At 53.1% G+C, this 15,875-nt stretch overlaps 6 protein-coding genes across 6 annotated transcripts; 3 read left to right on the top strand and 3 right to left on the bottom strand.

Moving 5' to 3' along the window:
• Positions 1-690: 690 nt before the first annotated feature.
• AYL99_01314 (hypothetical protein) lies at positions 691-1,817 on the top strand (the record flags this gene model as incomplete). Its single annotated transcript, XM_018832830.1, has 2 exons — positions 691-708; positions 795-1,817. The coding sequence occupies 2 exons, from the start codon at positions 691-693 to the stop codon at positions 1,815-1,817; spliced, it is 1,041 nt and encodes a 346-aa protein (XP_018698709.1).
• A 223-nt stretch (positions 1,818-2,040) lies between these two features.
• AYL99_01315 (hypothetical protein) lies at positions 2,041-2,892 on the bottom strand (the record flags this gene model as incomplete). Its single annotated transcript, XM_018832831.1, has 3 exons — positions 2,041-2,280; positions 2,390-2,609; positions 2,672-2,892. The coding sequence occupies 3 exons, from the start codon at positions 2,890-2,892 to the stop codon at positions 2,041-2,043; spliced, it is 681 nt and encodes a 226-aa protein (XP_018698710.1).
• A 1,187-nt stretch (positions 2,893-4,079) lies between these two features.
• On the bottom strand, positions 4,080-8,359 carry AYL99_01316 (chitin synthase 3; the record flags this gene model as incomplete). The annotated part of the gene is made up of 5 exons (XM_018832832.1): positions 4,080-4,232; positions 4,298-4,587; positions 4,655-4,742; positions 5,695-8,235; positions 8,294-8,359. 5 exons carry the CDS (start codon positions 8,357-8,359, stop codon positions 4,080-4,082), a joined length of 3,138 nt encoding a protein of 1,045 aa, XP_018698711.1.
• Positions 8,360-11,171: 2,812 nt separating this feature from the next.
• Positions 11,172-12,580, top strand: AYL99_01317 (hypothetical protein; the record flags this gene model as incomplete). Its single annotated transcript, XM_018832833.1, has 2 exons — positions 11,172-11,187; positions 11,238-12,580. 2 exons carry the CDS (start codon positions 11,172-11,174, stop codon positions 12,578-12,580), a joined length of 1,359 nt encoding a protein of 452 aa, XP_018698712.1.
• Positions 12,581-13,010: 430 nt separating this feature from the next.
• Positions 13,011-14,615, top strand: AYL99_01318 (hypothetical protein; the record flags this gene model as incomplete). The annotated part of the gene is made up of 1 exon (XM_018832834.1): positions 13,011-14,615. One exon carries the CDS (start codon positions 13,011-13,013, stop codon positions 14,613-14,615), a length of 1,605 nt encoding a protein of 534 aa, XP_018698713.1.
• A 109-nt stretch (positions 14,616-14,724) lies between these two features.
• Positions 14,725-15,713, bottom strand: AYL99_01319 (hypothetical protein; the record flags this gene model as incomplete). Its single annotated transcript, XM_018832835.1, has 2 exons — positions 14,725-15,549; positions 15,657-15,713. 2 exons carry the CDS (start codon positions 15,711-15,713, stop codon positions 14,725-14,727), a joined length of 882 nt encoding a protein of 293 aa, XP_018698714.1.
• Positions 15,714-15,875: the final 162 nt, after the last annotated feature.

A 15,875-nucleotide genomic window follows, 5' to 3' on the forward strand; every position in this document is an offset into this window, starting at 1 on the left:
GAGCATTCGGAAGATGTGCACCGGCCACGGAAGCGCCAGGTGCACAAGGAGCAAATGCCAATTTCAGGGACGGTGGCCATTGTTGATGTCTGCTCGAGGGCAATCGTGCTGGACGGAGGGAGAATTAGTTCGAACAGGTGGAAATCGAGAGGACTTCGGAGAAAATAGAGTTTGGCATGAGTCAAGGGGGAGGCGAGTTATTGGCTAAGGCTCCACAGCCTGACTCGAGCGGCACTGTGGGTCTCTCCGATGGATCCACTCTCCGTCCGCCCCTTAATTGGACCAGCCTTACCATCAAGCATTTGCACAATCTACCGTGTAGGTTTGTGAATAGTGCTTCGGTAGCCGGAATGGCGACGGCTGACTGTGCATCCGGCTCTTCATAAATGCATTAATTAACACTTACACTTAGATATAGCCCAGTTTCCCTTGCTAAAGGTTCTCAATTGAGCGAAGCTTCCTGGCCTGGTCGAATCAGTTGTACCTCCTCGACAAGAAGATCAGGAGATCAGCAGATTCAGCTATTTTAGCTAATCCCCCTTGTTAGGACCTATGGAGTTAAATGAGTCTTGTTGGGCTTTAGCTGCATTGGGGGTGATAGAGAACAATAAAATGACTTGGATATGGTCCCATGGGCACCGCCCCGGACCTGTCTCCGTTCTTCCCATCGATGGTAGATCAGATGATGCAATGTTCCTTGCTGAGCGAGTAAGTACGACAATGGAATCCCCTTGTTTCACAGCATCTGATGCTAACTTGACGACCACGGATCTCTGAGATCAACAACATTCCAGTTCCTGGTCGGCTTGGAGCACAAGGCATTCAATGTCCACTCAACGCTGGTTGTTCAACTCTCCCCGGTCTTCGCTGCCATGATCAATGGAAACATGCTCGAGAGCGTTGAACGACGGGCCGTCTTGGACGACATCGACGAGGCGACTTTTGTACGTTTCTGCGAATATGCCTACAAGGGCGACTTCTCGGTTCCGCCCCCCACGACTGTCGTCATCGACAAGGAGCGTTCATCGTCACCGCTGCGGGAGACAATCGACCACAGCAAGGCCACGCCAGGCTACCATGACGCCCTCTCTAGTGTTGCGCAGGTTGGAAAAGCGGGTGGCAACAGCGGCGAGAGAGATGGGCTGGCAATGTTTGCGGAAGGCCCTCGGCTGCCACCGGCCATGCGAGATAACCACCACGACGAGAAACCATCGTGGAAGCATCGGATTTCTCGACCTGTTTCGTGGCTGAAGGGGCATACGGTGGTTCGGAACTCGAACGCCCACACGGCAAGGGACACCCAGCTCAATAATAACAGTCTCCTCCTTTCCAAACCCCCCGTGCCAGGCTCGAAGTTGGCGACGGACTGGGCTAAATTCTGCAGCGGGGATACTGCGGCAGACTGGAAGGGCCCGGTCTTCCAACCGTACCGCAACCGCACGTCCTCGGAAAGCCTGGCGGAGACCCTCCTGTCCCAGGCACGACTGTACGTCTTCGCCGACCGGTACGTCGTGGAATCACTCCGGCTGCGGGTCCTGTACAAGATGCGCCGCAGCTTGGCCTCGCTCAAACTATTTCCCGAACGGGTGCCAGAGGTCTTCGGCCTCGTGCAGTACGTCTACGAGAACACAAGAGAAGGCGACGACCTCAGGCTACTACTGACGCATTTCGCCGCCTGCAAGGTCACCGCGCTTCTGGAACACCCCGACTGGGAGCAGTTCATTGGCGAGCAGCGCACCTTCACCTGGGATCTGCTGCAACATCTGAGGGAGAGTGTGGAGGTGGTTGAGAAGGCGAGGGCGGGTCCCGCCACATGATATATTGATATTTTGCAGCTGCTGGGCCCCCGAAACCGTGTCCGATATCAATCAGGTACTCAATCCCCATTTCACGTTAGACACCACAGGCGCCCATTGTCCAGGAGTGATATCAGTGGCTAATACGCGGACGTCGCCATCTAATCGAGCGTTCCATCATAACCTTTGCAGAAAGGCGGCCCTGCCTCATGTCCGTGAGACGGATATTACTGGGCATCGGGCGTCATGAACCAAGCTGCAGAATATCTCCATGCTCAACGACCTGTTCTGGTGGCGGAGAGATACAGCATCTCACCAATGCCTTCGCCAGCTGCGTGACCGGGACGACGGGGGTCATGAACGACACGAATTTGCGGAAGAGAACGCTGTCGTCGGGCACGATGCCGCCGGGACGAAGCACGATGGCCTCGAACACGTCTGGATTGGCCATGGCGAGGTCCAGCAAACCCCGTTCAACCTCGCCCTTTTTGGTTTGTTGACGTTAGTGAGTTAGTACCTAAATGCCATACAAGCTAGCCAGACACAGGGAGGGTGTAGAAAGTAGGAGGAGGAGGGGACGGACGGTTACCCACCTTCAATTTTCGGGTGTCGGAGAACAGCCAGAGTTTCTTGTCCTGATCCCACTCTGCGCCCATGCCGCTGCAAAAGACGAAGCGGAATCTGTGTCCTTGCGGCGCCAGGTTCGGACATATCGTCTTGACGAAGGCGTCGGCGGCGGCCAGGGTGAAATCGACCCCGACCTTCCTCGCCGTCTGGAAATCGGGAAAGTCCTCGACCTTGCCTCCCAGGCACCTGGGATACACCGGATCAGCCTTTTAGTCAGAGAATCAGAGGTAGAGGCAGATTGCCCGTACCAAACGCAGCCTTGCGCTCCTTGGAGTTGTTCGAGAAGGCTTGCTGGATAGGACTGGAAGTCATCGTGCAAGATGACCCGTACCTTGGGACTTTGGCTCTGTTGTTCGTCGATGTGTCGCCTAGTAAGCACAATGATGGAGGAAATCCCCGGATTTTGGATGGCTTGGGCAACGACCTCTTTCCCGACAAAACCAGTCGCGCCAGTGATGATAATCTTCATGTCGAAAGTCAGGTATCTGTGACTGATTGGGCAATTCAGAAATCTGCGTTCGACCCGGTTTACGGAGAGATGCGTCAAGCAGAATGAGAAAGTCCGGAAGGGGGCAGCTATTGATGTGGAAGTGACCGTGAGTAGTCATGGCCACACCTCGTCCGAGCCTCAAGCGTACGAGCATCCTGCACATTGAGCCAGACTTGTCGAGCACTATGGCACGTAAGTCCGAGTTGTGTTGTCCGAGGCAAATGATTCTGATAGGTGGAACCGACGCCCTCAGCCCCGTGGTCTGGTTGGTTCAACGCCGTGGCTGGGATTAGTGATGTAGACCATTGACGCATGGAGGACGGTACAGAGGGAACACTGGCAAACAGAGTACTTACAGCGAGTATAAGATATCAGATTCCACCTACCGTCTTATACAAATCGGGCCATCAACCAATGGCTGGAATAGTTTCGAACAATGCCATTGGTCGCGCGTAGAGACACTACATCTCAAAGAAAGGGACAAAGACCTCGTAATGACGAGAACTGGCGCTAGGGCATCTCCGGGAGGTGTTGCACGGGAGAGCCCCTGGTTTGCAGAAGGTGAGCGGTGCAAGCCATCTCAGAAGTTCTGGCAATGGTGCAGGAATCAAGACCGAGCAAAAAAGGGACCGCGGCAAGGAACCTCCAGAGGCCACAGGCCCGATAAGAGCCACAGATCTAGTAAGTTGGAGAACGAGCACTGGTGCAAAGGGTGGTTGAATGGTGTCGAATTAGCGGATACCATATGTAGGGTGGAAACAAGGAGAAAGAATGACGCCATCACGCGGATCCAAGATGAGGGAGTCTCATGAACTCAGAGGTGCAACAAGAGGAGAGAAGATCCAGACAACCATCTTCGCCTCTGAGGGGTCCGAGCAGACTCGTAGATAGATTACCTGGAGCCTTACGTGGTCTTTGAGCGTTGGACAGACGTCCCGAGAGAACGTCTTGCCTGGCGTTATCCACCATCAAAACTCGAAATCAACTCCGGTTTCATAAGAAGCACTCTGCTGTACAAGTGATCAGCCCTGCTGCCCGGAATAACGCCTCCAGCCTTACCAGGGCGTCCGCAACCCTTGAACAAAGCTCGCGGTGTAGATTCCCTATCTTCGACCCGTCGTTCAGTCATTTCAGTCGTCATGCCGACCTCACGGCTCCCATTGGCATCATCGCAATACTCGATCGTAGGCCTGTCCTCTCACGGTCCCACCCCCCATTGCCGTTCGTGCATTACGCCGGAATCCTTCTCGATTGCTTCTGAGGTCTTCCGCCGCCTCCTTGTTCAGCGGATCAGACGCATTCGGCTCAAGGAAGAGGAACTGTCCATCGGGTCAACCACTCATGGTCCGTCTGTGAGCCCAGATTTTGTAAGGGTGATGTATACCTGCATGCCAACAATTACAGCGTTCAAATTCAACACAGGTTTCCAGTCCTCCCTCAAGATGTTCAAGCAGACGTTTCCCTCTAGGTCGATGTTCGGATGGTAGATCTTCTGTGTGCATTTGACTTTGGGTGGATCGTGAGGGAAGTTTTGGTTGATAGCAAAATTGAACACGAAGCTACCGCCCTTGTACATTCCTTCATCTGGTTCAATCGTGAGGGTAAAGTTCAAGATGTCGTCCGGGTTGGGGAACGTTGTCTTCATGGTCGACCCAAGCGACAGTTCACTGAGATCTGAGTGAGACCGCATTAGAAATCCTTCGGGAGGACAGAGGCGACTGCTTTCCGAACTCTTATTCACCTTTTTGGACACGGAGTTGAGCAGCTGTGACCTTCTTCTTCTTTTGTGTCACCCCCTGTGCCTGCTCATCCTTTTGTTGTTGTTGCTTCTGCAGACCGTGCATCAGTGTCTAGCCACAAGTACCTGGAACCGCTCGTACCATCGACCATATCTTCATCATCTTGCCGGCGGGTTGTCACCACGGGGCGACGCAACAGTGCAATCAAAGTCTGCTTGTTTGAAAATGAATCCAGGGCACTGGAAGAAGCGTGAGGGAGAGGGCTGGTCGACGGAGACGGGTGCGTCAGACAAATTGGTGGCAGAGGCGAAAGAATGGGAAATGAAGGCAGGACGCAGCCTGAACCTCGGCGGGCAACGGCGTATTCTCACGTCTCTCACGGTGAATGGAATTAAAGCAGCGGGTAAAATCGAGCACCAGCAGCAAGAGGAATCCGCGGAAAAAGTGCACAAGCAATACAGATAATATAGATGGCAGTGATTTGAGGAGTTGCTGGGAGTCAGAGATGAAGACCTGTCTCGCGTGGTACTTGCTCGTACGCTCACATGACGCAGGCGGCATCCGAACCATCGCCTCTTATCGGAAAGACAGCCGAACATACAGTACAGTCCCGCGTACAAGCAGAAAGCGCAAAACTTTTACATGTTACATGTGTGTAATCCCAACTCCAACGCCGTGTTATGGCGAGTTCGTTGCTAAATCCGACAGGAACTGTGTCTTTGCCAATTTCAGAATAAAAGAGATTATTCTCGTCCGGTGACGATCTCCCTGAAATGCCCTAGGACTCCCCAGAATGCTGGCCGTGATCAAGCCGTTGCCGCCCCCAATATGCCCCTGGTAGGACCATTATCTCCTATTGAAACAGCAGAGCAGACCCGTCCTGCCAAGGAACCAACAGCATCCGGTGAAGCGAACGACAGAGAGAGCTGCCGTCGTCCACAAGAGCGCTTGGAAAAAGTGACTGCTTCGACTGGTCGCCCTGGACTTTTTCAAGAAGTTAGCAGAGTCGGGGGTGGAGACGTATGATGACGATGATACTTACAGTAAACCCGAAGTTGTCGACGCTATCACTAGTAATGATGACGGAGAGCAAGGCATTCGAAAAGATCCAGGTCGCCACAAGCCGAGTTCGGAAGTTCTTGTATGAGTCTTCCAAGTTTTTGTCTTCCTTCTCCGCAGGGGGCACGTACGGCGCCAAAGCACGCCGGACGGTGGCTTCAAACTGGGAGTCGATGTCGGCTTGGGGTCTGTCCACTTCTTCCACCACCGTCGTCTTGCCCTTTTCATCTTTTTTGGTTTGTGCCGAAGGCAACACGTCTACCTTGTCCGAACCTTTGGTTCCCCACGAGACGTCGTGCCAATTGCTGAAAGCGTAGATCATGAGGATGTTGATGAAGGATGGCATGAGCAGCAGGTACTGGATGAAGGATGTGAACATGTGCCAGGGATCCAGGTACAGAAACGAGGCCACAAAGTAGAGCCCAAAGGTGGCCGCCAGCGCGATGATGACGATACCCGGTCCGGTCGAGGCGAAGAAGGACTTGATGAATTCGTTGGCTCCCTCGTTGGTGACGATGTCCGTGCCGTCTTTCGTAGTGAATGCGCGGACCACCAAGTACATGGACAGGACAATGACGTAGAGCTGAATGACGGCGAAGGTACAGAATGAGATGATATATGCGACTTTGGAACCCTTGGGACGGTTACCCAAGGCCAGGATGAACTGCAAAAGAAGGAAAGCCAGGTAAGCGTACTGCAGGACCGTGTTGATAATCGGCGTCGCGCTGTTGCCGAACGGGAAAGCGTGGTCGTTATTGTTGGTGCTGGGCTGACCGACTAGATCCATGATGATTTTGGTGGTAAGCCAGAACGCTGCGAGTGAGAACCAGGAAAGCACGACCGAAACAATGTTGTAGAGCATTTGGATGTGGAAGAAGATCATTCGGATGATGTTGTGACCCGATTTGTACATGCGGGAGAAGTGCATGAGGGAGTAGATGGAGGCGGCAAAGGACCCGTTGAGCCATCGTCGACGTTGGCCGATAAATTCTGCGGCACCTTCAGGTACGTCGGTTTCGGCTTTCGAGGCCTTGACGTAGGTCAGATGCCATTTCGAACCTGCTTTGGCGACCAATTCGAAACACAGGATACGATCCTCGGCCAAGAACATGTTCTTCTTGAAGATATTCATTCCTTCGATACCCTTCTTGCCCAGCCGCTTTGAGAGGGTGTGATCACCGTGGAAATACTGTTCCAGAGGACGGCCCATGATCGCGCGGAAACGATATGCCGAGAACGCACCGGGCAACACACTAACGTAGCCGAATGAGCTCTCCAATGGCTTGTCCAAGATGTTGCTGATCTTGTACTCGAAGTTTTGCGCAGCGACAAGAGGGTTCAAGAGCTTTCGTCCAAAAACTCCCCCACGACCCAACATGGCGTGAATCTCACCGCAAGCGCCTCCGAGGTCCTTGTCGTTGTAGAACGCCTCCCACAAAGCCATCAATGCCTTGGAACCGGGCTTGGTGCCGGCGTCGAGGAGAATGCAAATCTCCGGGTTCAGAATGCGGCCAAATGCGTTAAACAGCCATCGGTGGGAGTTGATCTTCTTGCTGTTCTTCTGCTTCAGACAGAACATCATCTGAACCGGGGGCAGCGACGTTGGGTCATTGTCACTGGGTCTGATGAGCTGCTGATTCGCGGTCACCGAGAGTTGAGTCGTGTATTCGAAGATATGCACCACGGTCTCCTTGCCATCGACGTCCTTCTTCATGACCCCGTCTTGGTACACACCCACGGTCGCGAGAACATCCAGAGTATTCTTGTCACAAGGGTCGATACCGTCAAAAACCAGGCACACGACAATCTTTTGCCAGGCCGGTCCGCCCTTATTCCAGAACTCGGATTTTTTCAGGTTCACAATGTCACGGATGTTCTGCATCACACCGTGCAGCGTGCGTGCGGTCAAGACCTTGTCCTCGTTATAGGCCGTAATGGCGATGAGGAGCTCAGTGTGCCGGTTGTACATAGCTGGACGCAGATTGTAGCCGTTCTTCAGGGTGAAATCGTCCGGGTCACAGGTCGCGGCCGTGTAGCGCATGTGGGTAAACTCCTCGCTGCCGCCCTCGAGATCGGTCCGGTATTTGGACTGGATTGCATTTTGAATGGCACTGGGCACCGGATAGTCGATACTCAGCACGCTGTTGACCACCTTGACCTTTCTGGTGGCATAGCGTTTGACTGAACCGAACCCAGGAGCCTGTCGTTGCTGCCATGCTTCGGTAGAATTGCTGCGCTCGGTCGGATCAGGATATCCCGGGGTCGGAAACCCAGCCTGTGTGTTGCTCAAGCCGTAGGGATCCTCGCGGCCGTATGCCTGAGTGTGTTGAGGGTTGTAGCCGGTAACCGGGACTTGTGACTTGTCTCCCCCTGCGTATGTCTCATTCAAGGTGTAGATTGACTCTTGTCCCGGTGTCAATGGCCGGGAATGGGGATCTTCGTACTGCGACTGATATGCGGCGTTCTGGTGCAGCAAGGAATGCTCTGCTTCGTCGTCTGAATGTTGTTCAGTGGGTCGGTAAGTCTACACAAGGGGTCAGTTGAGCTGGCTTCATGGCGCGGGAGGCCTCGTTTCCACGTACATTGCCATGCGGTATGTCACTGAGTTGATGGCCATTGTCATAACCACCCGGATATTGGCTTGCCATGGCGCTGAGAGGTGGGTAAAGAGAAAGGGTGGTGTTGTGCTAGAGAGAAGGGTGCGAGTGCTGAGACGGAGCACCACCGTATATGTTTCTGGGTACCCTGCGGGTAATGTGCGATCTGGCGGACGGGTCACTGGTCAAGTGAGCCGCTGTGAGAGTGTACGACTGACAGCCGCCAGGGCCGGTCAGAGGGTAGAAATCGGTGCTGATGCGGGCTGTCAGAGGAATAAGGGACTGGTGAATTAGGTGATACGCAGGACCTGGATGCGGAGAAGGAAGAGGGAAAGGAATGTAAAGTTTTGGGGGGATCCCAAAGCAGAGGACAAAGAACTAGGACCAAGAAATATCGATTGTGATCGAATTAGGATTTTTACAAGATGAGGAATTGAGAGACGAGGATGATGAGAGATGTTGGTTTCACTTTTTCGTGGGATATCTGGTCAGTATCACACAGCCGCACAGCCTGCTGAAACGCAGCCCAGCCCTTTTTTTATGGAGGGTTCCCAATCCCCTGAGCTGAATCCGGCTGGGAGGTGCAGGGAAATGGGAACAAAGCGCTGACGACACGCATTGCACTACTGCTGGCAGGTGGCCACCTAGCCACCCAGTCCACTCGGTCTGAGGCAGTTGAGCCCTCGCCTAACTGCAGCGTTTTCTGGGCTGGCGAATCCCCGTCTCGGTGCCCGATCCTAGATGCCAGGAAGGCCATAAAGACCCTCAGCCGCACCATGGCCGAGTTTCCTGCCTGCTTATTGTTTCCTTGACGGGAGGCTCTGGACTGCGTGCAGCACACACTTGACACTGGCACAGATGCACTTCGTTCACAGACTGCACACCGCGTGCCTCCTCTCCAACGCAGATCGCATCTCTAATAGATCTCAACTATGAAACACCGGCAACGAACGAGTGGATCCAGCTCGCCAGTGTGTTTGGCCTGCAAGGGTTCACCCGCCTACGAGTATACGATGGTGGCGTCCTCTCTGGTTTTGGCCAAATTCCACTCCCCCGCAGTTTTCTGTTGGAATGGCTTCGCAGGCACGCCAGAGTAGCAAAGAGGATAACACACCTACTGCACATGTGGCATTCACAACAGTCAGCTATGGGCTTGCTATTCCAGTCGATTTGCTGCAGGGCGATGACACCCACTGCCTGCGGTAATTCTGTGTTCAGCCGATTCTCAAATCGTCCAACCGACTCTGACATTCCTCGCGTGGGATATGCATTGGGGCGCCACAGGGTAAGACCTTGGCTTAAACCGTATGTAGCTACCCAGCGTACTCCGTACGCAGCATGTGTCCATATTTAGAGCTTGCGAGTAGTTGGTTAGTAAGGTCCTGCGCCACAGGTGGCGGTCATCACAAACATGGGATGCACAGCACCCACCGGAATACTCGTGTACAGAAGTAATGCACTGTGATCCGCCGAGAGACTAGGGCCGATCTTACATGATGACCTTTGATGTAGCGTTGCTACTGTTCATTCATGTAGCTGTCTAGGAGGGAGCTTCCCGATACCTGTCTGCCCCTATTTTCTGCGGGATTGTCAGCATCCTGAAGACCATATCGAAGAAAAATATCTTTCTGTTCCTGCTCTTTAAAACAGATTGTCAACTGCAGACAAGAAGAAAGAGAGGATCCCGAAAGACAATGAATGGGTGACGACGGCATGATGCTGTCGATGAAACTATAGATGTGTTACTTGGCTGTTCTGCAACAAGTAATAGAAGTTCGGTAGCTGATCAGTTTCCACAACGGGTCAAAGCTCTGCTTTGCACTGCCCTGCATGATGTGCCACTTGGCGAGCAACTTTCCTTGGTGTGCACAGAACAAACTTCTCGCCTGTCGCTCTGTGTCGACACCTCGAAATCCATCGTGGTCGGGTCAGCCACCAGCGTTCGGCAGTATTCTCCCTCGTAGATGAGCTGATGCTGGTCTTGATCATTGTTGACTACTGATTGGACGTAGGCCTATGCCAGGTCAGGAGATTTTCAACCGTCTTCAGATTCAACACCCTTGCGGCAGCGTGTTTGAAGAAGAGATTTTGCGGGCGGCGCTTTTCCCCTTGCAGGCAGTAGGCCTCCAATAGGCACCCCGTAGGCGCACCAAGCTTTCTCTCCCCGAGGCCTGTGAGCCAACCGCATGCGGGTTCCACCGCCGGAGGCTTCGTGTACAATGCCCCTTCATCTCGCACTTCACCCATCGCCTTCTGCTCCCTGCAAGCAATCAATGCCCATTTGTCCGTGTCTTTTCGCTGGTTGCCTTGGGTCGTCTCCATCCCTCTCCACCAATCTCTGTGCTGGCCAGAGGGTCGAGAACGAGAGATCTGCTGGCCCAAACTCACCTGCGATTGTTCTTTGATTCTTCATCCTTTGCACTTGAGCGCCCTTCAGTCTTTCAACAGCTCCATACCTACTTCAATTCAGTCTTTTCCACGTTGGATTTTGGCTTTCTGTTGAGACGGTTGTCTCGTCCCACATTCTTTTGTCTGTTTTCGGCCACGGCTCCAATCACGGGCCAGTCGCTTCATTTCGACGACGCAACTCTCCTTTTCGTCACAACAAGAACTCGTGGTTGATCCACAGTCGTTTGGCACTTTACTCGCATCATAATCTTTTCTGTGTCAGAGCCTCCGACCATTTATCGACGTCGATTCGTCAAAGGGGTCAAAGCCCAACAGTCACGACCGCAGATTGTGCACACCGCCCAAGGAGAAAGTGTAGGCGGGATCAACACGTCTGAATTCGCCTGGTGCAATTGATCTAGCGACTCCAGTGTGAGAAACAAACGTTTGGACCTTCGCGACGACCAACGCTGCAATGGCGTCGAGCGGGCGTATGCAATACCCATGGAGATCGTTGAATCAAGGCTAACATCATATGAAGTTTTCGAGTCCTCTGCACATCAGCTATTCCGTCGCTGCGTCCAGTGCCCCCCTGATCCTCCCAGCTGCCCAGCATGCGACGTGGATGAGACTTGCTCCTTGACCGCTCAGTCATGCGACTCTTGTGCATCCACCACCTGCGTAAAGATTGGATCTCTGCCTGGTCAATCAGCACCGAAAAAGTCTACACCGGTTGGCCCTATCGTCGGCGGAGTCGTTGGAGGTGTCGTCATTCTGGCTGCCATTGTTTATCTGGTCTATCGGTATCGAATTCGTAAGAAACGACGCGCACCGACTTGGGATCCTCCCGAGAAGAGGGATCAATCCACCCTTCACCGCGCAGACCGTCAATCCACTAGGTCTGCCCACTCGATCGCCTCCACTGTTTTTACGCGAGCCTCAAATGTCATCCAGATAGCCTATATTCCAGGAGTTACCGTGCGATCGCCCCCAGACTCCCCGGGAGTCATGATCCCACCCGTGCCTTCAATTCCTGGAGGCATTGCCACCAACTCTGCCACCGGGTCACCCCAGCTGGAGCAACATTTCTTCATGCCGAAGGATCTGAGAGATTCCACGTGGTCTGACGCGTCTTCCCTCGATCCACGAATCAGTCTGGCCCCGAGCTTGGCTCGCGCAAGCGTGGCGACCACCATTTACCGCAATGATGCTATTGTCCCACCTATACCAGCTCAGCAGGCCTTCCGAGCGCAAGCCAATGTTGTGAGTGTCAAGTCCGGATCGAACACTCCGGGATCCTCCTCGACCCCGAGCGCGAGGACGCCACAGATCCCGCAAGTCCCGCAAATGCCCAAATTGGGAAGCAGCAACAGCTCCATTGTTGCGCGAAACGTAACGGCACGGCCTATCGAGGTCAAGAAAATCAGTTCAGGGGCTCGAGTCCCTACACTGGCAAATCTGGCCAAAGAAGCCGCCCGAAAGAGCAGCACTGCGGCAAGCTCCAAGGAGAGCATTCCTTTTTTCGTGGACGAAAAGGAGGTCGTGCCTTCGCCCGCGACGACCACCCCGATGACCATCCTCGACGATTCCCCGATCTCACCTCTGGTGATTCCTAAGCAGCCCTTTGCTGCTAATCACTCGGCGAGATCGTCATCGGTGAGCGCCATTCTTTCTCTGGATGGTTCTCAAGAAGGCTCCTCGCGCGGGCCCACGCACCGGCACACTGGCAGCGCCACCTTGAGTGCCGTGATTGAGGACGCTATCAAACGTGCACGGAACCCCGAACACATGAATGTGAGCAGTCCAACCCTACGGCCAGAGCTGGTCAAGCATGACTCCGGACCGTTCTCGGACGCCAATGAAGTGAAGGAGAATTTACCTTGATGTACAATACCTTTTTTTGTTTCTCTTTCATATCCGGCACTTCGGAATGCCGGCATGTGCCACGAGGCCTTGGATGATATTTTGGATGGTTAGATTAGGATGATCTAAAGATCGAGTCTCACTTGGAAAATGACACTGATATACCATCACGATCAAGACTTGCTCCTTTTCACATTTAATGAATATTGCATTTGCTTGTATCATAACGTGCTGCCGTCAATCTGGGAATTACTAGGGTAGATGGATGCTAGCACGTCGTGCCTGCCTCGTGCGTGATGATGCGATTTCACGTGATTTAAATGGGTGGCACGCTTAAGCAAACGCGCCCCTCAACGCGTTCATTTACACGCGTTAACCCGACACATTTCCTGTAGCCAGAGTAGATATCACCATCTTACGCGAAACTATTGTCCTTTTACAAGTGGCCAACATGGGCATCAAGATGGCAGACGATTCTTCACCACAACAGCACTCGCCTTCGCGGGATGAGGACATTGACCTACCCGACGCTCCATTCCCAGTTGGCGTTCGGCATGATGGAACAGGAGATGATTCCATAGTAAAGCCCGCCGACCAGAACCCAGTGGCATTGGAAGATCTGTTTGACGACGATGACGATGCCGACGACCTTGAGAGCGCCTTACATTCTTCCAGCGAAGCTAATGTACCCTCATCACCACCAACGCAATCGGCACCGGAGTCCTCAGTCGGCCCCGCTGCGACGATACAGCAAGAGTCATATTCAGATCCCACCATAATGAAACAATTCTACGCTCGACTTTTCCCCTTTCGATCCCTTTTCCAGTGGCTCAACCACTCCCCAAAACCAGGACCTGATTTTACGAATCGAGAGTTCGCATTGACCCTTTCGAACGACGCGTACCTTCGCTATCAGTCCTACCCTACGGCAGACCTATTGCGCAAGGACATCTTGCGACACATCCCTTCTCGGTTTGAGATTGGCCCAGTCTACACCACCAATCCAAGTGAGCGGAAGACGCTCAAGAAAAGCTCCATGTTCAAACCGCTGAGCAAAGAGATCGTTTTTGATATTGATTTGACGGATTATGATGACATCCGTACATGTTGTGAAAAGGCGAATATTTGTGCAAAATGTTGGTCCTTCGCTACAATGGCGATCAAAGTCGTTGATGTTGCCCTGAGAGAAGACTTCGGCTTTGAACACATCATCTGGATCTATTCCGGACGTCGAGGTGTCCATGCCTGGATCAGTGACAAAGAAGCAAGAGAGCTGGACGACGACAAGCGCAAAGCCATCACCGGCTACTTTGAAGTGCTGAAAGGAGGCGTACAAGGTGGCAAGAGAGTGAATCTCAAGCGACCACTCCATCCCCACATTGCCCGAAGCCTTGAGATCTTGAAACCATACTTTCAACAGGTCTTGATCGAGCAGGAGCCTTTCCGATCTCAAGAAGGGCAGGACCGCCTCCTCCAATTGCTGCCCGACAAGGCGCTGAACGAGGCTCTGGTCAAAAAGTGGTCGAGCAGCCCAGACCGACCAAGCATCAGAAAGTGGGAAGATATTGATTCTCTAGCCAAGACTGGCGTGAGCAAAACCCTTGACACCAAGGCGTTGATCGAAGCCAAGCAGGACATTCTCCTCGAGTACACCTATCCGAGATTGGACGTAGAAGTCGGCAAGAAGAGGATTCACCTGTTGAAAAGCCCCTTTGTCGTGCACCCAGGTACGGGACGAGTGTGCGTACCCATCACAGCCGGTGGTGACATGGAACGCGCTGAAGCATTTGACCCACTTTCCGTTCCCAAGGTCACCGAGCTTCTCAGTGAAGTCGACCAGTTCGGCAACAACGAGGCAGCCGATGCACAAACGAATGGATATGTCGAGGATGGTATCACAATGAGGAAGCTGAATGATTGGGAAAAGACCAGTCTCAAATCCTACGTGGAACTGTTTGATGGATTTGTCAAGTCACTGCTCAAGAGCGAAATGGTCCGAGTGAAAAGGGAACGAGACGAGGACGGAGTTACTGGAGCGGATGGCATGGAGTTTTGATGACCGGCTCCGATGTTCCATGTCGATCTCTTCCTGGCCCTGGTTTTGCTGCCTGCACAGATTCCAAACCAAATCCAGTCTCTTGAAAACAACTACCCGGATAACAGTCTCAAAGCGACGCTTTTACTTGCTGTGGAGAGGGAGCATGCAGCTTCAACACCCGCCTCGCATTACCACCCATAAACGCTGCAACCACTTCGGGGCGAATGCCTCCTTCTCCCAACAGGTGTTGCTTGACGCTATCCACACAAGCGTCCCAAGTCAGCTGGGGAAAGTTGGTTCCGAACATGACCTTTTTCCGTCCAGTCGTGTTGGCAAAAGTGATCAACTCTGGCGGATAATATTTTGGAAGATAAGCGCTGGTATCGATATAGATGTTCTCATGCTTCCAAGCGACGGCCACCATTTCGGCCGTCCAAGGATAGCCTATGTGACCGCATATGATTTTTAGCTGAGGGAACTTTAGTGCAAGATTGTCGATATAAGGGATAGGTCTGCCCGTTTCGCTCGGACACAGAGGGCCGGTGTGACCAACTTGGGTACAGAACGGGATATCGAGCTCGATGCACTTGACGTACAACGGCCAGTAATGAGCATCAGTGGGTGGCAGAGCCCATAACCATGGCACGACACGCAAGCCTTTGAATCCCTCATTCACAACGTAATGCTCGAGTTCTTTCACAGCGTTCACCGGGTCCAGCAAGTCCACAGACGCAAGACCAAAGATTCTATCAGGATACGCCCTCGTGAACTCGGCGACTTGTTCATTGGAGAAGATAATTCGGCCAGGCCGGCGCCACGATGCCAGACAGATTTGTGACACTCCTGCTGAGTCCATCATGGCGACCAATTCCTTGGGCGTCGGTCGACGAGTCAGAAAGTCTGGATTGGCATGGCTTTGTTGAAAGAGCCTATAGGCCTCTGGCACGCCATCCTGTAGCCGTTGTCAGGGACTGCGAATAACAGAGCAATCAATGGAGCTTGAGCAAGTCCTGCGGAGACACGGGATGGCCCCTACGAAACCGAAGGTCGAACACATACCAGAGCGAAGGGATTTGCCCACACATCCACAATGGGAAAGTTCATATCCGATGCCATCGCGAAGCGACTCTTGCCTACCAACAGAGATACAATCGACTTCTCCAGGATTGCCTGGGGTGTGCTGTCTGCTATTTGATTGCAGAGGGACAGTGAGCGTCAGCCTCGGTTCTGAGCGACGAGGCTGCAGCGCGTCCAAGAGGGGAGTATCCACAGAATCAC

Source organism: Fonsecaea erecta (assembly GCF_001651985.1).
Source record: "Fonsecaea erecta strain CBS 125763 chromosome Unknown Scaff1, whole genome shotgun sequence".
In the NCBI taxonomy this organism is placed as follows: domain Eukaryota; kingdom Fungi; phylum Ascomycota; class Eurotiomycetes; order Chaetothyriales; family Herpotrichiellaceae; genus Fonsecaea; species Fonsecaea erecta.